Source organism: Rana temporaria, chromosome 5 (genome assembly GCF_905171775.1).
Source record: "Rana temporaria chromosome 5, aRanTem1.1, whole genome shotgun sequence".
NCBI lineage: Eukaryota > Metazoa > Chordata > Amphibia > Anura > Ranidae > Rana > Rana temporaria.
The window spans coordinates 62,356,084-62,380,135 of NC_053493.1; the positions used below are offsets into that span (position 1 = coordinate 62,356,084).

Genomic DNA, 24,052 nt, shown 5'->3' on the forward strand with positions numbered 1-24,052 from the left:
TCATGTGCACCTCCCCCACTTAAAAAAAAAAAAAACAACTCTAGCTATACACACCAAACTTAGCATGTGTAAAGTGTCTCCTAAGGCTCTGTTCTATCAGCAGAAGAATTTGCCATAGTAAAAAAAGGGGAGGATCAGTGAAAACAGGATCAAACTGCTTTTTTGCAGTTTTTTTTTTTGATCGGGAACTGGACGGCTGCATATTTTCCAGCATGCTCTTCCGACAGCACCAGGTGCCATACACACGGGTCGAATGTCAGGCGGTTTTTACCGAACTGCCTGATGTTGACCGACATTTGGCCCGTGTGTACTGGGCTTAAGACTTTCATGGTCTATATTAAGCAACGCTAAAATCCTGCAACTAAGACTCTATCCAAAGAAACAAATTACATCAAACAAATGGCATTTTCACATGGTTGGTCCTAAATGAATGCCACGCAAACAAAGTATGAAAACAAGACCTGATTTTGTGAAGCACATCAATTTGTGCAACTACTATTAGGATACTACTTTCCTTTAGTAGATGTTTTAAGTCGCTCTAGTGACTACTTATTGAGTAAAGCGTTCAATTACAGATTGGTTTTGTGAAATTGACCTTGACCCACATTTCTCCTGACTTCTTGGCACAGTGACGCTCCACTTTTCCTTATATATGTAGCAGACACATCCAAACAGCATTCTCGTTAATTTTTATAATATATATACATATATATATATATATATATATATATATATATATATATATATATATATATATATATATATATATATATATATATATATATATATATATATATATATATATATATATATATATATATATATATATATATATATATATATATATGAAAAAGGGCCAAGAAGCACATTGATTACAGCTTTTGAAATAAGCTTGATGTAGTATAGAGGTCTACTGGGATCAAAATAAATGTGGCAGATGTTCATTACTGGATGGAAGAAGGGACATCCTCAATTAAAACCATCAATCTGCTGACAATGATTAAAGCAAAATGAACACAGAATTACTTTGTCCTTTCCTCCCGTCTGGAAGATTCGGCCATAAAACTTACACGTCTCCATGCCTTCATCGTCGTCATCAACAGGTGGCTTGTCATAGGACTTGTCAATAGCAGCTCGGAAGCTCTCATTGCAGCCTCGTCCTCGAATGATTCGCGGGCGTGGGCGATGGAAAGGAATGTCACCGTTCAAAGTCACCTCAGCCACGGCTGTCTGCAGACTTTCTAATGAGCTGGATTTCTTCAGGCCTAATGAAGGCCCGACGTCTCTGCTTGGGGAACCTTAGAGGTCAAAAGGAAAAGTTAATTGGTATTAGTACGAGACAGAGCATGCCTGATTATTCATGTCCTCAGTGAAATTCTATGGGGAGGTGTATCTATTATACACTTTTATCTCCCATTTCTTTGTGGTAGATTAATATTTTTCAAGCTACAAAATGTATCCGTGTCATTTATAAAGTTCACTCCTTTAAGTCATTAACATTATCCAACAATTTCCTCTTGGCATATACAAACAGGTCATCCTATTTTACCCACAAACACACACAGGGGTTGATTTAATAATATTGGAGACTACAATATCTGGTGTCAGCTGTGCATGGTAGCCAAGTAGCTTCTAACTTCAGCTTGTTTCATTAAGCTTTGGGAATAAAACCGAGAAGCTGATTGGTTTCTTTGCAAATCTGCACCAGATTTAGCTTTCTCCAGTTTTAGTAAATCAACCCCAATGACCATTTACAATTATTTGTCTTATTATTACATAACTATTACAATTTCATCCACAGATATTTGTAAAAATGGATCTAAGGAAGCAGTCTAATCTTTGCAACAGTTCTGTATGTTACATATTGAGAGTTTCCACTAACATACTTGCTACAGTTGGTAATGTGCTATCTGCTGATATGAAGTTATCTTGTGCTGAAATACATTCAGTCTAGCCGATTTCGGCCTGATGGGTCAACTCAATGATATACAGCTGCTATCAGACCAAGCTAAGCACCCCAGGCAATTGATTGGCAGTTGATTACCTTTGCTAATCAGCATCACTTTCCACCAGCATCAACTAGCCACAGTGGTAAATGACTGTCCTTCCTCTTCAACAGAAAAAAATGCACAAGGCAGCTCTAGTTTAGGTGATGTGCAAGGAGTAATAATTTGTGGGTGGTCGGGTCATGCCTGTATGTTTGACGGGCCTTGAGGGTTAAGACTAAATAGTTTTGATTTTGAATGCGCCACAAAAGGTCACAAAACACTTACATATTAATCATAGCTTAAGCTGGCCATACATTCAGTTACTCCATTCACACAATCAATGTGGATGGAGAAATTCCCATACCTGGAAATTGTATTTCGGCACCTGTAGCTGTCAGAATACACTGAAAAAACCTTTTCCAACATGTCTCTTCGACAGAAGTTGATGAAATGAGTGACTTATGAGCGGGGATGGCCACACATGGATTTTCATCAATTTATGGCCAGCTTAAGACAAACACACCTTTCACTGCTTTCCTAAATTTCGCTACACATTATACAATTGTCTTGTACAACTTTCCTTTAGATTTACCAAAACCATACAATATAAGGTCAAACCTAAACACTTTCAAATTGTATGCTATTAGGCAGGCCCTTGCACTACATAGTTGAAGGTAAATCTAAAGGAAGTTGAAAAAAAAAATTATAATGTGTAGCCAGCTTAATAGATACACTGATTTATAATATGCATTATGGTTAAAAGGAACCAAAGGCCACATTTTTTAGCTAAAATGTGACCATCTACCAATAATCTGAAACCTGCAAATCCCTGCTGAAAATATAAATATACTGCTACTATAACTACTGCTACCAATGGCTATATTAGCCTACACAAAGGGCAGGTATAAAACACAAATGGGACATTTTTGGAACTGGAAATTACTAAAATAATAGATCCATTTGTCACTTTCTATATAATGGTTCCTTCTAGACTAGGAACACCGCAAGACAATAAAATGTGAACAATTGTCATCCTGTTGTACTGCTGAGCACTGTTTCACCCAGCAGCAGTAGGAAATAATGACTAAAGCAGACGTCTAAGAGAAAAAAAGGAAGGCATGTAATGCGTTTACTTTACAGATGCTCATGGGTTGAGCATTCTTAGCAGCAGTTTTAGGGGTGATCTAGGGGAGAATGTGTGCAGGGAAAAAAAACAATTTTATAAGGTCTAAGAAAAGCAGAAATAATTTTATGTTTGTTTGATAATTTCCAAAACAGACAAAGGATAATCGAAATCCTTCATAACAGGTCACAGGCTACGTTCACATGGACGCACCCAGGCAGCCTCTATTGAAAATCAGTGGATTTTTGCCAACAAATCTAAATGCTGCATGCAATGTGTGCAAACAGCAGCGGCAGTCAGATATGTACTCTGTACTACTCAATGGTCACTGCCATTGTTGTTCGTATGTAATCGTTCATCTGAGCAGTTGCATGTGAATAGAGCCTCTGACCGTCCCTGGAGGCAAACTCTGTGCATTCAGGGATGGCAATTCTGCAGAGTTTCCTGTCACCGCTAATTAGCCAGTTTTTATGTGGAAATTGCCTCAGAACGCAGCAAACAACATCAAACCCTAGGGTGGAAAACATAAGAGAACAGGCTGTAAAATGTTTGCTTGGCTAAAGAAATAAGAATATGTTATTGTACACAGAGATGGGCCCCCTTATTTGTTTAGCCTGGAGTTCCTCTTTAAAAGGTGAACACATGTAACACCACACTGTGGACTGTAAAAACCAAGAACATAGGCAACGCTTTTTCAACATTTAAATTCCATTTTGGTCACATGATCTGAAAGAAGTGTTTGGCACACTGTTATAAAGTAGAAGGACATGCCTAAGCATTTTGTCGTCATTTACTGAAAGCACAGACACAGCTTATTAATTAGTATTGGCTTGTCAAGTGCAAGTTCAAGATGCTTTGTGCAGATAGTACTTAAATGACAACCTCTCCATAGAGGATGCCAGGCTCATTACACATGGCTTGATGTCCTGGAATCAATCTGGCTGTGGACAAGTTTTTGGATAAGAAATAAATGAGCAAAAAAGGTTATCGGTGACAGCAGTAACTATTTCTGATTCTAGGCTGAGGGGGCTCCCTTGATAAAATGAGCTGATCTGAGAGATTAGAACATCTTTTGTGACATTGGGCTGTATGGGATTAGCAAAACACAAGTGCTTCTGAGCATTGGAAATGGTATATTTTAACACATATCTACATGAATGATCATTGCTTTTTCTATACAAGGAACGGATAGAAAATTCTTATCAAGTGTGCAGGCCTTCCCCTGATGGGCACCGTTGGGTCCATCCTCCTTTAGCAACATGAATGGAATGTGCATATCATAAAATACTTCACAGCAATGGAAACATCATTCTTGCCAAGGTGAGAATGGTGGCCGGGAGGCAGGGCAGACCAAATGAAATGTAAACAAAGGAAAAGACTAGTTGCAGTTTTAGGTGGTTGGGGCGGGGGGGGGGGCAGTGATGACTAGTTCATCTAGAGCAGTGGTCATCAACCCTGTCCTGCAGGGCCCACTAACAGGCCAGGTTTTATGTATTACCTTGGGGAGATGCAGTCTAGAATACTGCAATCACTGAGGAGCAAATGATATCAGCTGTGATGTATTTCAGTTATCTTGCAAACCTGGCCTGTTAGTGGGCCCTGCAGGGCAAGGTTGATGACCACTGATCTAGAGGGCAAAAGTATAGGGTTGCCTAAAGTTTTGTTAGCTGCACTGTAGTGTTTGATGCAGTGCACTGCAACCCACCATGCTAAAAAAAAAAAAAAAAAAAAAAAAAAAAAGGATTGCATCCTATCATTTCTTTCAGAGCCCACGAGTGGTGCAAACTAGTTTGACCTGGTGTGCCTGGGTTCTGAGGCTGTAGGTGACAGCAGTGTGCAGTTAAAGCTTTGGCTATCATCTCACTGAGCCCTCATGTACACCCTGGCAAGCAGCGGAATCACCGAGATGCAGTTGTCACTCTGACCATGTGAATTTGCTCTTTAACTGGCTATATCGCTGCAAGATCTGAAACAGATTTTATTGCCAATTAGGTAATTACAGGTAGGCAATAGGTCATAAGTGGTGCTGGAGCCACCAAGACTGCTTTCACACTGGAGCGGGCGTTGACGGTAAGTTTTAGCGAAGCTTTACCGTCATTTTAGCAGAGCTAAAAACCGCCCTGCTATTGGCCGATAAAGGGGTCAATACCACCCGTGTAGCGCCGTTGCCGAAGCGATTTGCAGGCGCTTTGACAGCGGTGCCCATTAATTTCAATGGTCAGGAGTGGTGCATACACTGCTCCTTCATCGCGCCAAAGATGCTGATTGCAGGAGTTTTTTTAACGTCCTGCCAGCGCATCGCCTCAGTGTGAAAGCACTCGGGCTTTCACACAGACTGCAGGGGAGACGTTTTCAGGCTCTTTACAGGCGCAATTTTTAGCCCAATAGCGCTGGAAAAACACCCCAGTGTGAAAGGGGTCTAAAGGAAACCTCTGTCTATTCACACCACTACATTGCGGTGGTGGGTGCTGGAAAAAAAATATACTGATTGCACTATTTTCCAGTGCAGTAGGTTGCAACGCAAGTTGCTGAATTGCAATATGAACAGGGTGCAGGAAAGGTGGCAGGAAACTCAGGTGTTGTCCTTATCACTAGTAATTGAGACTGAGCGAGGCTTATTAAACATAATGCTTCCCTCCCAACTTTTTGAGATGGGAACGAGGAACACCTATTAGCAAAAAGTATGTAAGCATAGGACACACCTCCTGCCATGCCCCCTTAGTGGAAATTTACACAAAAAAATTATTAAACCAAAAAGTACTTTTTTTTAACCACTACTAGTCCTTTATATTGGCTTTTGAAATTTACGAATGCAGTAATTTAGAGATTGGATGAAAGGTTTAGCATTGTGAAACACTTTTTGAAAGATAAAATAGTATATTAAATATACACACAACTATATAGAACAGATAAAAATGACAGACAAATGAGGAGGAATCGGGGACAGTTGGGAGCTATGCATAATATGCTGCACAAAATCTGAGCTGTCCACCTTTACTTTGTCCATACAGATTCATAGGGCCCAAATGTAAATAAACATAAATTGCAGAGACTCAGAAGGCAGTTTTCTGGTGCTGTGCTCTGCAAGCAAATGTATTATCAGTTTAAGGGAAAATAAATCTCAGACATTTAATGGAGGAAATATGCACAATGCCAACAATTTTATAGCCCAAAAAAAAAAAAAAAAAACACAGTATAATGTGAAAGCATGAATAAGAACTTTAATAGGCCATTTCAAGGGAAATTCTTTCAGGCAAATAGATTCTTTCCAATAGCTGCTAAATACTATCCTGCTAAATAAATATTTTACAAGTTTAATAATTTTATTAATTCTCACTTCTCTGCCTTAGCAAGCACTCCTGCAATTTTCTTTCATATAAAATGGAGACTATTAAATTAGTCAGGAATTCACAGCAATTACCGTAAAGACATCAACAGCTGTTTCTGCACCCTGGAATAGTTTAAGGGAATTTAACACTATCCTTGAGTCTTTGATTGGCCACTTATTTGCAAGGTAATTGAAGGTTCAAGCAAGAGCTTGTGAAGGGTCAAATAGAGTATGCTCTATTTATACAGTATTCATGTTATAGCAGGGAGCCAATAAGAAGTCTACTTCTAGACTAGCTAAGGTTTATTTATTTTTGAATTTGTCAGTATAGATCTATTTATCTTCTGATGATATAACACTTCTGAAATATCTGCATATGTTTCTGTCTTAATTTATCCAGATTGTGTCAGTAGCCGCAAGGTTATTTGGGCAAGGCTCTCAAAACAGGTTTCAGGCAAGGTTCTCAATGCCACTATATTCACCTAGGACTATAAGCTATAGCTACATGACAAAGTGCAAGTGCTAAATATAAACATTTTCTTTATGATTCCAAGACTTGCTCTTTGCAAATGACTAAAAAAGGGCCTGGGGTAAGAGGGGGCACATTAGGGAGGGTTGTTAAGGCCTGACTTCTATAGTTTAAACTTCAGAAAGGCTAAAGTCAGACCTCTGAATTGTCGCTGGCTAATTCTCTCTGCAGTAAGAAGCATTTGCATTCAATAATGCCAACAGAAAACAAAAATTGGGAAGGGAGAAGGCATTGTGGCAGACCAAGAAAGTTCTAAAATCTCCCAGGAAGCTCTCTCCTTTCTCACAATGTTGGCTGAGAGCAGCTGGAGACATTAGCTCTTGCTACTGTCAGCCAAATCCTGTTAGGAAGGAGCGGGGCCAAGCAATTCTGTGTATCCATGGACATACACAGCCAGGCTTGGTAGCAAGCCCACACTTATGCCACCATAGGAAGCGGTTTCCAATGGGGCACATGAAAAATAGCGCTCCAAAAGGGACCCCAGAAGAGGAGGTTTGGGGGCACTATGTTTAATACCTTTGCACATAACAGGTAAGAATAACATTTTTATTTTAGCAAACTGCTTTAAATGATTATCACAGTATAATAGATCTGGCACCTACTGTAAGAATGTATGAGCAAGCCCCCCTTGTTACTGAGAACTGTATTTGGTACTGTTGTCAGATTTTACTATCAAACATCTAATACTGTATGTTCCAACTACAATTGGATTAAACATTTGTATTTGGCACTGCGTTATTTAAACGGACAATTGCGCAGTGGCGACAAGCGAATTTTAGCAAGACTCAAATAGCATGGCAGGCAATATGAAACTTTGTGGGAACCAGTGAAACTAATAGTGATCAGTACTAAAAATACACGGTCACTGTACTAATGACCCTCGGCTGGGAAGGGGTTAAACATCTAGAGCGATCAAAGCCTTAAATGTGCACCTAATCAGTGTTTGTGTGTACTGTGAGGTGCTTTCACTAAGGGATGTGCCAGTTTATGATACAAGATCCAGCACAGGAGAGCTGCTTTGCCGCGAGACGATCAGCAAGTTGTTAAGCTGGCCATAGATGGCGTTCAAAGGAAAATTCTTATGAAAAGAATGATCTAAGGTGGTTTGTTAATTTTTCTAATAATTAGTGGGGTCAAATAGACATTCATTTTTGAACGCAGTACCAAATAAAGGAGGAGGAGCAGAATAAAAGATTTTTCTCAAATTAATTTCTTACAGTGTATTCATTCAGTCCATTCATTAAATTAATAAATTCCAAAAATCAAATGTTAAAGCGGGGGTTCACCCAAAAATACATTTTTAACATTACATTCAGCCGAGTTGTCCTAATGACAATCGGCTGTTTTTTTGTTTTTTTCGTACATACCGTATTTCACCGCCGCTTCCGGGTATGTCTTCTGCGGGACTGGACGTTCCTATCCAATTGACAGGCTTCCGACCGTCGCATACAGCGCATCACGAGTTGCCGAAAGAAGCCGAACGTCGGTGCGGCTCTATACAGCGCCTGCGCACCGACGTTCGGCTACTTTTGGCAACTCGTGACGCATAGTATGCGACGGTTGGAAGCCTGTCAATCAGATAGGAACGCCCAGTCCCGCAGAAGACATACCCGGAAGCGGCGGTGAAAATAAGGTATGTACGGAAAAAAAAAAAAAAAAAAAAAAAAAACAGCCGATTGTCATTAGGACAACTCGGCTGAAATCTGTGCATATATTTTTTAATGTTATCTTTTCTAACCTAATAAAGTTTATTGAATTTTAGCAAGATGACAAAGCAGCCAATGCATGCATTTTTTTGTGAACAAGGTGTTTGAAAATGACTCAAAGTCTTTTACATTTAAATTTTTTTTGGGGTGAACCTCCACTTTAAAAGCAAAAAAAAAAAATCTGTCAATTAACATTTGAATGTTCTGAGAATGTTTTAAGAATTTTCGTATACATTTTTCTAAGGCAGCCCATAGAGAAGTCTTTTTTTTTTTCAACCAATGGGTTTAAATAAAAATATGACTCAATTACCCCATTCACACAATAAACGTAGCTGGGGGAATCCTCCATGCAAAGCTATTGCATTTTGACAGCGGGAAGACTTATCCGCCGGAATACACTGATAAGCATTGTAAGCTATAAGTCTGCAGCACTGATCAAGCAGGGAAAATACAACAGGGTAGTTATACAGAAGTCCCATACATGAATTTAAGTTTGGCTTGTCCCTACTTAACAGGCTGAATTTTGACCCATGTATGGCCAGCTTAGGAATTTTCATTTGAAATTATATCCATCTATGGCCTGCTTTAGCATTGCACAGAAAGTGTTAATGACAGCCTAGACTTCCCTAGCTGCACTAATGGCTCTTCAGCTTTCAGCTGGATAAATGAGCAGTTTCTTACCCCTGACCATCACTCCTAGTCTGTCTAACCTTTGCACTGAACTCCTAACATTCAGAAAGATCACGCAGCCCAAATAAATTGCAGAGAAAAATAATTAAAGGTCTATTATGTTGTCTGCCTGAAGTGATGTTTACTTTACACTTCTTATCAATCTAATTGCTTTCAACTTCAGGCTCCAAACAAGGTTTTCACAACTGGCTTCAATCTCACATAGTAAACTTGAAGGATGAAAAAAAAAAGAAAAATAAATTTATTAGAATAAAAGTGACAACTCTTCCTTCTTCCTTCTGCAGTATATGGACTTGTGCTCAATCTCTTTATGTGGAATGTATTAACCTCTCACCCTTTCAAGTCATAGAAAGAAATACAATTATTTTATAACTCTGTTACAGATAATTCCATCACACTGAGGCAGAATCTCATCGCCCTTTGCTTTTACTCCAACCATTTATTAAAATATTTATCTTTTCCAAAAGATGCAGCTTGGTGGTTAAAGACGTGACCGTTCACCCTAAGCTCTATAACTCATGTTGTTCTGGGCAAAGGAGGCTTTTATCCAGCTGCTGGACAGCACAGAGTTCACAAGCTAAAACGCATTTAAATTTATAAATCTAAAACCATTCATTCTGTACCATTAAGCTGACAAAACCGCCACCAGAGGCTCTTCTATAGATTCATAAATACCACCAACAAAACAAAATGGGACTTTCTAGGTACAACTATTGTTGACTCAATCCTTGCTGTTAAAATATTCCATCATTTTGTTGCAAAATCATCATTAAAGAGACATATAAAACCCTGATATCTTTGTGAATGATTCAACATTTCTATACATTACAATAACCTCTGTATCCATACAGGGATCCATACAGAGACACATTCTTCTATATGTTCATCTTACAGGACAACCTGAACATCTTCATGCCTGAGGGTAAAACAAATCTAAATGCCTAAGCACAATTTTGCAACTTTGGACATGTGTTAATAAAACCGTACATACAGTGGATATAAAAAGTCTACACACCCCTGTTAAAATGTCAGATTTCTGTGAAGTAAAAAAAAAAAAAATGCCAAAGATAAAAAAAAAAAAATAGAACTTTTTCCACATTTAATGTGACCTATAAACTGTACAACAAACTGAAATCTTTCAGGTGGAGGGAAATAAAACAAAAAAAAATAATAATAATAATAATAATAATAATATGGTTGCATAAGTGTGCACGTATTAAACTAATACTTTGTTAAAGCACCTTTTAATTTTATTACAGCACTCAGTCTTTTGGGTATGAGTCTATTAGCATGGCACATCTTGACTTGGCAATATTGTCCACTCTTACTTGCAAAAACACTCAAAATCTGTCAGATTGTGAGGGCATCTACTGTGCACAGCCCTCAGATCACCCCACAGATTTCCAAATGGATTCAGGTCTGGGCTCTGGCTGGGCCATTCCAAAACGTCCTTCTTCTTCTGGTAAAGCAACTCCTTTGTTGATTTTGATGTATGCTTTGGGTCATTGTCATGCTGAAAAATGAAGTTCCTCTTCATGTTCAGCTTTCAAGCAGAAGCCTGAAGGTTTTGTGACAATAATAACTGGTATTTGGAACATTTCATAATTCCCTCTACCTTGACTAAGGCCCCTGTTCCAGCTGAAGAAAAACAGCCCCAAAGCATTATTCTGCCACCACCATGCTTCACGGTGGGTATGGTGTTCTTTTGGTGAGGTGCAGTGTTGTTTTTGCACCAAACATATCTTTTGGAATTATGACCAAAAAGTTCAACCTTTGTTTCATCAGACCAGAACACATTTTCCCACATGCTTTTGGGAGACTTCAGATGTGTTTTTTCAAAATTTAGCCGGGCTTGGATTTTTTTTTTCTACGTAAGAAAAGGCTTCTCTACCCCATAGCCCAGACATATAAAAAATACGGGAGATTGTTGTCACATGTACCACACAGCCAATACTTGCCAGATATTCCTGCAGCTCCTTTAACGCCTCTGATATCCAACTTTGGATGAAACATGTCAGGCTGGCTGATACAAGCACGCTGAGAGCCGCAGATTTTTTATGTCATGATGATCTTTGTACACCTGTAAGTAGACTACAATAAATTCTAGCTTTCCTTCTTTTCATTGGTAAATTCTATGTGATGATTGCACAATATATCCATCCATTGTCTGAGTCTTGGAATTTCTTGATGTTATGCTGATCAATCCATCGGGTTTGAAATATTGGTTTCCCATTAACCCTCTGCATTGCATGATTACAACGACTGTTGCCTTTACCATCTGGTAAGCAGATTATTAGCACGGTGGTGTGTTCTGCCTATGTTCACACTGAAGCTGCGGTGGAGGTCTTTATCAGCTCTATCAACTTTCCTCTACGTTGATTTACACTTGGACTGTCACTATACATCATCATTTGAGCACTGCACTATTTATTTACATGTTTTTGTTTGCTGAATCAAGACTGTGCTAGCTTCTTTTTCATATCATATATTGTTTTACCTTTTAGTTAGCGCAGATATTTGTCCACATTCCTTTAATGTTGCTGTAGGCCTCTTGGCAGCCTCCCTGACAAGTTTTATTCTCGTCTCTTCATCAATTCTAGGTAATGTCACAATTGTGCCATATTTTCTTCACTTGATGACTTTCTTCACTGTGTTCCATGGTATAGCTAAGGACTTGTAAATTCTTTTGTACCGTTCTCCTGACTGATACCTTTTAACAATGAGATCCCTCTGATGCTTTGGAAGCTCATGGCTTTTGGTGTAAGATGCGACTAAGAAAATGTGACTAAGAAAAGGTCAGGAAAGACCTACTAGAACAGCTGAACTTTATTTGGGGTTCTTCAGAGGCACTTTAAAACGATGGCAGGTGTGTACTGACTCCTATTTAACATGAGTTTGAATGCGATTGCTTGATTATGAACAGCTAAATCCCCAGTTATAAGAGGGTGTGCACACTTATGCAACCACATTTTTTTAATTTTATTTTTCCTTCCTCCCCCTAAGAGTACAGTTTGTTTTCAACCAAGTTGTACAATTTATAGGTCACATTATAGGTGGAAAAAGTTCTGAAATTATTTATCTTTGTCTCATTTTTTTACATCTCAGAAACCTTTTTAACAGGGGTGTGTAGACTTTTTATATCCACTGTATCATCACAACTACTTTGTGTATACAGGTGTATTATACCTTGTTTTTTACAGCCCAATAGTGAGCATTTTGTTTTGTATCCTACCTTAAACACACTGACAATGACACTGACACCAATAAAAAAAAAAAAAAATCCTGTCCAAAAATAAAATAAAAAACCCTGGCACTGACCTAGATCAAACCTGCATCTAGGTATTTTTTTTTTTATTTATGCGGCGTGTTCACCTGCACAAAAAGTATACACTCAAATATGTGGCCCCACAGAAAAAAGCTCAGTCTAGTTGGGCCACATATTTGTTTTAGGTCAACGTGAAGCAGTCAAACATATAGGTAAACATATAAAAGAGAAGTAATGGATTTGAAAAAAAAACACACCTACACACACACCCCCAGGTGGATGCAGCATCCTCCCGTCACCTCCAAGTCTGAGATCACAGACTGCCGATTGCTTGGTTCTCAGTCTTCAGTGAGCAGAAAGCCGATGACTGTCAGTCACCGGCTCTCTGCTCTGTCCCTCCAGCACTTACTAGAGCGGGCTGTGTAGGGGGCGGGGTGGGAGCGGCTGGCTCAGGCTCTCAGTGGCACGCAGAGAAGCTGACCCAGGTGTCGGTCAGGCATCTGGATGCATCTCATCTTTAAAGTTTGGATCTCTCCAGAGTCTGGACCAGCTGAATTATGGCAGGCGACAGTGGAATTTAGAGCACTGTTGGCTGAATACAGGTCATGGGAGTGCAGAACAAAGTTCACTCCTGTGACCCACAGGAGAAATAAGACCAAAAGAGCTTTAGCCCTACTTTCCATTTATATGACATATACAGGAGGGTCTGTTAGACTTGCCAAGAGACCCCGTCATCAACTTAAATGAATGGCAGGCGAAAGCACAGGGGGGAAAAAAGCTTACTTGCAGTGTTTTTTCTTTCCATAAATATTTGTTTTCATCAATTTTCGCTTCATCCGCCTTTGAATTTCAAAATGTGACTACTTAGGACTACTTCAGGAGACTCAAATCTACAACAGTCCCTTCCCTGCTTTCGTCCCTCTACTTCTGAGAGTTTATAAGCAGCCCAGCTCCACCACCCCTCCCTACATTTTATGTATGGTAGTTGACGGGGAGAAGCAAGGGGGAATACCATGAAGTGTCACTTAAATGTCAGCTGGTGCTGCTGAAAACGCATCCAGGATGGGGGCACCCGGCAGCATTTGGAAGCTTGCACAAGGAATGTTTTAACATGTAAAAAAACGTACATACTATGTTAAATGCACATTGTCAAAATGAATTGCCTGGTGACACTGGTCCTTTAAGAAACTCCACCCAGACCGTCCTAAAGAAAGTAAACCCACCATGCAAACATTTGCAAAAAGACATAACAAAAAGTACATATTTACTCTTCCTTTCTTTCCTAAAATGCTCTCCTGGTGAACATTTCTAGAAGGGGCAGAGGAGTTCTAACTCACCAATGAGACACTAAAAGGCCCTGGCCAGAAAGATATTGCAGTGCATACACAATTTGCCAGGAAAGCAATGGGTGAGGCAGCCTTTCCTGGATGTATCCAGTAAGACCCTGGTTACATGACCCGTGCCAAATACCAGCATGTAGAGCTGCATACAACACTTTTTTTCCTAATTCAACACAAAAGTGCAGCGCTTAATGGATTACATACCGTATATACTCGAGTATAAGCCAACACGAATATAAGCCGAGGCACCTAATTTTACCACAAAAAAATGGAAAACGTATTGACTCGAGAATAAGCCTAGGGTGTCCATCTGCATGCCTCACTGTGCCCATGACTAGACTGACGTTTAACATGGGAGTCTATGGAAGGGGTGCGCGGCTTTGAAAAATTGGTGCTACCCAGCCGTAGGTCCTTCAGACAACAAACGTTGCACTTGTAGAGGAGAAATAGGGCTACATGTGTGCCAAGTTCTGGGTCCAGGGGACCTACGGCCTGCCGGTACCAGGTCCCCAAAGTCCAGGAGATCAGGCGCAAAAAGGTGACTAGAGTATAAGCTGAGGGGGGCATTTTCAGCTGAAAAACTTGGCTTATACTCGAGTATATACGCTATACTATAAGTGCTATATGATGCAAAGAAATTGTCACTATGGAGAGTGTTTTTTCCTTTTCCTTTCATTGTAACATGGCGCTTCATATTTACTCGTTTCCACATGGGACATTTTATTTAACATGTGTGTTCACGCATGATATTGTTTACTTCTATTTCCAGCATGGACAATTTCTTTGCACAATATAGCACTTATAGTATATGCAAGTCATTAAGTGCTGCACTTTTGTGTTTATTTATATGTTATGCCTTGTAATAGGGTACTGTGACAACTGTTATTTTTCACATTTTCTTCTGTTGTTCGATCTGGAACCCTTTTTGTTTCTACTTGTGGTGGGCTTCAAGTGTTTTTATACCATATAGTGACTGCCATTTGTAATAAGGAATATTTTCATTCAACAAGTATTTTTATGGTGTGGACATTTGTGTAGAGGGTTGTTGTCCTGGAGTGTTTTGTGTCTTATAGTTATGCTCCCTAGTCTAAAGACACAGTGATCCCTTATTTTTTTTATTTTAGGATCTCTTCAATGCTCCATGCACACCAACAAGGGGGCCACCAAAAACACCTCCCCATGTGGATGAGTATTGTGTACATTGTACCCCTACTTATTAACCAAAAAAAGTATATAAAAAAAAGTTTTTTAAAGTGGTTGTAAACCCTTACATAACACTTTTTGCTACAGGTAAGCCTATAATAAGGCTTACTTGTAGCTACCCTGGATATCTCCTAAACCTGCACAACTTAGGAGATATCCCCCTGTATCTGCATGTGCCAAAGTCATCGGGACAAGGGCACTGAAGCAATGACACATCACACCATTGCTTCAGTTGGACTGTGCCGTTTCCGGTGGCTCCCGTTTGCATGCGTGGGAGTGACGTCACGCGGCCCCGACGAATCAAAGAGCCAGAGTCCACAGCCCCAGAAGGAAGAGGGGCGAGAAGATGGACGCAGCCTGCACAGGGGACAGCGCTGGATTTATTTGCAGTTAAGTGTCACATAATGGGCTAGTATGCAATGCATACTAGCCCATTATGCTTTTAATTGGCAGGCTTTGCAGGGAGCAAAAAAAGGAAGTAAAACCCATCAGGGTTTACTTCCTCTTTAACAAGTCTTTTATTAGCAGATCCCCTGGTGCAGATCCATTGTCAATCACAATGAACGCTGGGTGCCCACCTCAAAGAAAAAAGTCCACACCCGACAAAAGCTCTCGTCTGACAGCTCTACCGCCTCCCGCAGCTAAATAAACGAAAGGGGTGGAACCATCCAATGACCCCCGCTCCTTGTGATGCACACACACAGACTAATACATACTTACATACCCAAACTGTGAAATTTGAGAGATAAGGGAAGCAAGAATGTGAGATGACCACTCAAAAAATGGAATATCAGTTTTAGGGGACCGGTACTTCAAAATGGGAAATCCACCCAAAAGTAACATTTCAGTTTTAGGTAGCGCCTGGTGGAAAGCATCTCCCCATGTCAGTCATTATCTTGGGTACCACATGTTGAGATCTATGTATATACACCCAATGCAAAAGGGCTTATGGCCAACAAGGTAATATGCAAAAATCTGCAGCATATAAGCAAGTGCATTTGGTTAAAATAGTATATCAAATTCCAGAAACACAGTGGAAAGAGATTAAATAATTCAGTGTTTGAGGACATAAAATGCCAGCAGAGAAGTGGAAATGGAATGTATCCAATAAAAAGCACAATGCTCCCACATAAGAATGATTTCGGCCTAATTAAAATAGCATTCCAAAGGTCAAAAGCTAACTCGGATTAATAAATCACAGAAACTCATAATTGCAGACGGCACATTATTTTAATTGCTGAGGGGAACAAAAAAAAACACGATTACTCAGAAGTCATTTTTCATAAGCCGATCATCGGAAAAAAAAATGAACGAAAGCTGCTTAAATACATAATTTATTGACTAAAGGCTGTCACATAATTCTTTCTCATATGGAAAAGTTAGGTGCAAGTTCAGGGTCAGGCGATTTTAGTTATGAAGAGATCTGGAGATATAATAGACATTACAAAAATGTCTTCTAGTATTCAAAGTGATCCGGATTGCAGGTTATATTTTTATTAGCTACATTCAGTAGAGCAGTAATACATTAGACTGCAGACCAAAACATTGTTGGAACAGGAAATCAGCATAGTTAATAGCATTCCAAGGGCAGACTCTTTTCCACTGAAATATCTCCTTTACACTTTTATGTGATAACAGAAGAGATTTTCGTTTTTTTATAAAAAATATTATACCAGTTATAAAAAATAAATAACAAACTAGTAATACAAAAGCAGCAAACATTTATTATTGTGTGGAATGATAAAGGATTTCCAGAGGGCTATAAGCTTTATAAAACGGATAGAACATTAGTAGCTTTCACTCAGACAGTGTGCTTCCGATTAAGGCTGGATTCACAGGAGTGTGGCCGGCTCTCAATGTAGCCAATGCACCAATCTCCGCGGAAGTCGCGGATCGCACTGCAGAAGGGTCCTGTGCATCTTTGGATCCCTTTCAGGTCTGAATTCAGGCAACAATTCGGACCTAATTCAAACCTGAAATGGTGAACCGGGGACGCACGGACCCCATGCTGCAACTCACGTCGCAGATAGTGTAAACCCACCCTAAAACCTAAGCTGGCCATAGATGGATCGAAAATCAGTAAGCACTGGGCAAATTTCGATCCATCTATTGCCATTCCCATTCAAAAGTCAATTCAATGAATAGCTTCCCTCGAACTGGACTGTTGGAAAATTCTCTATTTGTTCAGTGCAAGCAGTGCTCATCAGTGTATTCTGACAGCAGAGGGGGACTGTTTCATTGTGGATAGAGTGGAGAGGGATTAGAACAACCGTCAGGTTTTTATTGCTTCCTGTGGCCCCCCATTAAGTAGATTCACCCTCTTTATTTGTGATGATTACCACTATTATCGAAAGTAAAAGAAAAGCCTGAATTTTGGGCTCTCCCCAAACTGTAAGAGGGGGACATTTTCCAATGCTGACAGTTTATTTTCTGATGACAAGGGGATTTCTTCACTTTTGAGGGATTTCCTCTCAATTTCTGTTCTGGTTGTAAGACAGAAAGTAAATGAAAATCTCCTCAATGGGACACAGATGGCAAAAATAAAACTCAAAGGTGTCATAACCCTTAATTACGATACCTAAAATAAAAAAAAAATGAAAAAATAAAATAGAAAAACACTTTTTGTCTTTAGTTCTACTTTAACCTGAAAAGATTATTTTTCATTTCTTTTAAAGCGGACCAATTTTTTAGTTTTTTTCTTCAGTTTTTGATCCCTCCCCTTTCCTGCCTTTAAAGTGATTCTAAAGTCAGAAGGTTTTTATCCTAATGCAGTCTATGCATTAGGGTAAAACACCTTCTGTGTGCAGCAGCCCCCCCCCCCCCTTCAGCCCCCCTCAGACGGTCCCTTCTAGATTGTAAGCTCCCTTCTAGATTGTAAGCTCTAACGAGCAGGGCCCTCTGATCCCTCCTGTATTGATTGTATTGTGACTGTACTGTCTTCCCTGATGTAAAGCGCTGCGCAAACTGTTGGCGCTATATAAATCCTGTATAATAATAATAATAATATTGGCTGAGACAGCAGCAGGGAGCCATTGGCTGCCGCTGCTATCAAAGTCAGTGAGCCAATAAGGAGAGAGGGGGCAGTGGCAAGTTGCGGCTCCATGCCTGAATGGACACACAGAGCAGCGGCTCCATAGAAAACTGCTTGCTGTGGGGGCACTTGGCAGGGGGGAGAGGCCAGGAGTGCTGGCGAGGGACCTGAGAAGAGGAGGATCAAGGTTGCTCTGTGCAAAACCACTGCACAGAGCAGGCAAGTATAACATGTTTGTTATATTAAAACAAAAAAATAAGACTTTAATATCACTTTAAATAGTTTGCCAAGCTATACTTTTTGTTCTGCTCCAGTTCTGTCCCAGCTTCTTCCTCAGTCCAGCATAGCTGGTCACCTTTCTTTTTCTAGGGGGGGGAGGGGCTTGGTTGGGGTGGCTGGCTTTAGGGGTGGCAAAATTGCTGAAATTATGCTTTAAACTAACCTGTCCATTAGGAGCACATAACTATACCTTTAATATCAGATTGTGGATAAACTACAGCTACAAATTCATGGGAAAAAAAAGAAAAGAAAATTCTAATCACACAACCAAAATGTACAAGGTTTCCTGCTGCCTAAAATATGAGAATCATAGCAGATGTTCTAAAAGGACATCTTTTTTTCATAGCACAAAACAAGCCTCTTAAAAAATATTTTCATATAAAAAAGCAGATGGTACAATAAAGAAAATGTGGATCATAAAGCACTGAATGAAATTTTTGCTTAAGGTACAAAGTCAGAAGAAAGACATCACTGGGAAGAATACATTGTTGTATTAAATTTAGCATTCAAAGGGAAATTACTATCTTTTCACATATCCATTATAGCCATATATCAAGACTTGTGTGCAGCAGGGCTACACTAGGATTAGACGACTTACTTGGATACTTGAAGGCACCACAACAGGCCTGTACTTCTGCACTATTTCATGGTTGGTACCAGAAACATGTTTATTGCCAGGAAGATGGAGGGGGGTAACCTCATCACTAAGTGGCACAGTTACAAAGCAGTTTCATTCACTGCAAATGAACCCATCACTTCAATATGATCACATTCAATTGGGAATATTCACCAGCAGTGATTAGTGAATGTTACGTTCACGGCTTTAAAAATATGTCTCTTAATTCTAATTATTTTCATTCAGTAACACACTAAGAAAAAATCCTATGGGGAAATGGGGAGCACAATTGCATCGCACTGTGGGTGAGGAGTTTGTGCTTTGTATTAACATTATTAAAAAAAGTCTATTTAAAAAAAATTACAAAAAATTCTTAGTCTATAATGTCAGTTTTTGTCTTGGATGTGCTGAAGATGGTTTTGTAGCATGTAACATCTGTACATACACATTCCTGTTTGTGCTGTAGCTGTATCATGACACACAGTCAATGACAGCAAAACAAAGATGAATTGCCATTAGATTTTACTTGGCTACACTATAAAATTATATTGGTACACTACACAATAAGAATAATAATTGAAAAAAGAAAAAACACAAGCATAATCCATGTATGATTGATTGAGTCACAGTAATAACTGGTCAGTTCCTTCTTTTTTTCACGTCAGTTCAGTAATGAGCACACTTTACAGTTAGAGGAGAGCCATGCTAGCCCTTCAAAGGTCATGCTGACATGCAATCAGAATAGTACTTCTCTCTTAATCTGCTTTGACCCTGGTTTCCATAGCAACAGCATTGTCTCTTACCTGCACTGTAGTCAGCCATTGCACTGATCCTAGCCTCGTCAGCTACTGTTAAAAAGGTAAATGTAAGAAGGTTAGCCCGGTTAGTGCCCACATTCCACATGCAATGCAAAAAAAAAAAAAAGGAACATTAAGATGAAATGTCTCAGTCCATGCAGGCTCTTTATCCCCCCGAGAGTCTTAATGCAATATTGGGAAATTAAAACACTCCATGCAGAGTTTGCTGGCTGCAAACCGCAGGCACTTATGTTATTACATGTTAGCATCACCCACTTAAACAGAATTAAAACTGTTAATTATTTTCATCATTTGCTCATGCCAAAAAAAAAAAAAAAAAGCAGATCATTTCAAAAGGCAGACAAAACAGAATAGTAATTATTGTAATGATTGCTTTCTGCTGGTGACACATTGCTTTCCCCAGACTATGCGATTAATTGGGGTTGTATTAATAATAGTATTAGGAAACAATATCAGGGGTTATGGTAATACACAAAGCTGACAAATATGGCCAAGTTCAATATGCACCTCATGCTCAAGCATTGCATTACATATGGGGAAATATTACCTATGTATATGCAGACATGTATTCAAACTGGAAGTGATTTAAAGAAGAACTAAACCCATCAATTTAACAGTTAAACAAAAAAAAGTTACATTCCAAGCATACCAGGAATGCTACCCATCAAATATTCTTGTGCTCTCAACCAAACTGTTAAACCGGAACACACGAAAAATCCGCGCTCAAGGCTCTCAGAAAATTCACTATATACCAAAAATTCCATTTATTAGTGTTTATAAACTGTTAAAGCATCAAATGGCTGGTGTCATAACGGATCACATGTGCAGCACTATGGCAGTTGCAGATCAAACTGAAGCTAAGATGGCAGCTTCCTTGGCTGAAAAGAATAGGAAGGTTTAGTTCCACTTTAACCCTGACTGTGGGCAGCAACATGAGCACTCATACCCAAGGGTTTCCCCTTTGGAACGATGAGACACTCAAAAGGAACAATTTGTCATAGGACAAGCCTAGCCTTATCTTTGCTGATGGCAATCATCTGACGGCTTTCAAAACTGGTATATTGACAATTCAATGGTCAATGCAAGTCAGCTGTGAAAGAAGAAATCACTGTAAAAGAGGCAGAGATGTTCATGTCAAAAATTAGTCCAACTAATTGGCTTGTGTCAACAGGAACGGTTTTCCTGCGTTTGACATGCATATGGAATGCAAACAAACCCAGGACAACGAAAACCCACCAACTTGAGCAGCACACATGGCAGTTCAGAGACCGCATTTAGCTACATTTCCTTGGACACAACAGTACACACTACCCAAGTGTGTACTGCAGACAAAGCAGGTCAAACGCAGCCTTTTCTGGTCAGAAGCTCGTTTTCATTTCAAATAGCAAATGCAAAATTTGAAAAGAACACCGTTGACATGAGCACTTAAGCATCAGTGTTTTTTTTTTTTTGTTCAGAACATATCTCCTGCCTGAGCAAGAGAGCATGCCCCCTGCCATCAGACTGCAGAGAAGGGCCCTTGTTCTTTGTGTGGAAGCAGTAGTCTCTCCACCAAGGTTTGACACACCGTCCGCTGAATCGGCAGAGGGCACATTAAATAACTGCTTCTACACAGAGAACAAGGATCCTTCCCTACACCATACTGGCACAGGACAGGCTTTTCTACTCAGGTTCAGGCTGCTTTCTAAAAAAATAATAATAATAATAATATAAATAAAGTTTAAATAAATTTGCACACATTTTTGTAATGCACCAGGAATGTATTTTGATGGCAATGGCGTTAAATCAGTATGAAACTGAAAAAGGTGAAAGTGACTCCAATATAGCAAGAATGTTGCCTGAATTTATTTATTTTTCAATTTATGCTCATGTGGACATTGAGTTTTGTAATATGATGCTATACAACTTGATTTCAGCAATGATTTGATGTGCAGTAGTCACCAAATTAGACTCTGCATGTGTGGACCCTGTTTACACTGATGCTTCTAGGACCCGGTACTCCTAGACAGGAAAATTCATGTTTACAATCACCACTAGCGATGTGGAGATCATCAGAAGATCATAAGAAACATTCCAACTTATGTCATGTTTAGCATAGTCTGCCCAAGGCTTACATTTTACATTTTCGTGCTAACTTCTTCAATATTTTTAAAGCCTAGGCCTTCTCAGGGGAGGGAAGTAGACCTTATTTTTAGACATTACCTTATATTATGAAGAAACAGCAGGCAATACTTTTTCACTAAAGAGTCCTGTGATTCAGGGACTATTAAAATGCTTATTCAGTGAAGCTGACGCTCTCCTAATATGCTTGATAGAGGCTACATAGAACCATTATAAATTGTTCCAAGTTAACTACAGAACAGTGCAATTCTGCACTATACATGCAAAATGACTGCACATTTATAAGACATCAAAGGGTTACAGTTCTGATTAATATTTTCCAGAGATACAAAACCTAGACTGTGAATGGTGCTATAAGAAATATTTCCTCATGGCCAGTATAATTGCACCCAACCACGCTATTGATTGGCCTTATACTGCAGCTAAAATCTACATTGTGAGCCATTTAATCTTATTATCCCGGTGAAATAATACCTAGCTCTCTGCAAGCTGGCAAAGTCACATTGCTTTTATAAGTACTCTGGCAAAGACAGTCAATTAAACTAATAGCTGCCGAGATTAAATCTAAAAGTAAACACTTTGTTTCAGTAGTAACGAGTCAAATGTTCAGAGTTATTCTGCTTTCCGAGTGTTTTCCCCTAATATTTTGAAACCTGCTTAGTGACCTGTCATTGCCTGATGAGAATATCCTTCTCACGGCATACATTAAGGCTACATTCACATGGGAGATTAGGTGCATACAGCAGATTCCTGCCTAGTTGAAAGTAACAGCTGGATGTGCGCCTACATGCAAATGGTGATGGCTCCTGTCAGCCTGTCATTGCTTTGTACAGGGTTCCTAGTTGGACCTTCTTGCATACCTCTGTGATCCAAGCTGCAGTAATCCACCAATTCTTGCTGCAGGATTCTGCCAAATGCCTCCAGTCCCCTGTGTGAACCTAGCCTTATCAAATCAAATGCTACCAACAGCACTCCGGGGAGCACTTCAATTCTACATTTCCTAGAATGTACAGTAAAAGTAGACCTGCAGATCCTCTACTTAGCTTCCTCTATCAAAGTTAACATTCTATAAAATGTTTAAAGCGGATGTGCCACTAAAAAACTATATTAAAAGCAAGCAGCTACAAATACTGCAGCTGCTGACTTTTAATATAAGGACACTTACCTGTCCTGGAGTCCAGCGGTGATCGCAGCAGATGACGAGCCGATCGCTCGTCACCCTGCTGCTCCCCCCTCCATCCACGGTGAGGGAACCAGGAAGTGAAGCGCTCCGGCTTCACTGCCCGGTTCCCTACGGCGCATGCGCGAGCCGCGCTGCGCCCGCCGATTGGCTCCCGCTGTGTGCTGGGAGCCGAGTGTTCCCAGCATACAACGGGGGGGGCGACGGGAAGCGGAGAAAAAACCCGTCCTTTGCCCGTATCGTAGGGCCGGAAGTGGGTGCAGATACCTGTCTGTAGACAGGTATCTGCACCCCCCTCCCCCCTGAAAGGTGTCAAATGTGACACCGGAGGGGGGGAGGGTGCCGATCAGCGGGACTCCACTTTAGAGTGGAGATCCGCTTTAAGGATTGCTGTCTGTGATTAAAATGTTATCGTCATTTTTTTCACACATAGTGTGAAATGACTACAGCTTGGTGAAATGACTCAGAAAGCTGTGAACCTCATTTTGTCAGAGCATGATTATATCAGATCTGTGTACTTGATGTAAATTATTTAACCAATGATGTCGCTAGTTTTTAAGGGAGTGGTAGGTTCTGCTTCATCTAGTCTCAATAGCAAATGAGCCTTTGTATTCTGACAATGGGGAGCCTTCCCCGCCAACAGAAAACAGTGATCAGTGTTGCTAGTTTTAGCCAGCGGCACTGATCAATTGGGAAAAAACAACAGGTTGTACACAAATCAATAAATGGCCAGCCTGTCCATACATGGATTCAAATTCAGCCGGTCCCTGCTGAACTGACCAGATTTCGATCCATGTATGGCCACGTTAAAGCCTCATACACACGATCAGACTTC

The 24,052-nt window shown here is 39.9% G+C and overlaps 1 protein-coding gene across 13 annotated transcripts in view; it reads right to left on the minus strand.

Annotated features, from left to right (window-relative positions):
* The window catches only part of PARD3 (par-3 family cell polarity regulator), a 768,046-nt gene that overhangs the window by 282,100 nt on the left and 461,894 nt on the right, over positions 1-24,052 (minus strand). For 12 of the 13 annotated variants that reach the window (XM_040352652.1, XM_040352650.1, XM_040352646.1 and 9 more), the window contains 2 exons: positions 19,902-19,946; positions 1,071-1,298 (listed from right to left, as the gene is read on the minus strand). In XM_040352652.1, coding sequence (XP_040208586.1) covers positions 1,071-1,298; positions 19,902-19,946 — 273 coding nt within the window. The remainder of the gene's footprint in view (positions 1-1,070; positions 1,299-19,901; positions 19,947-24,052) is intronic. The other variant, XM_040352640.1, reaches the window with a different exon arrangement.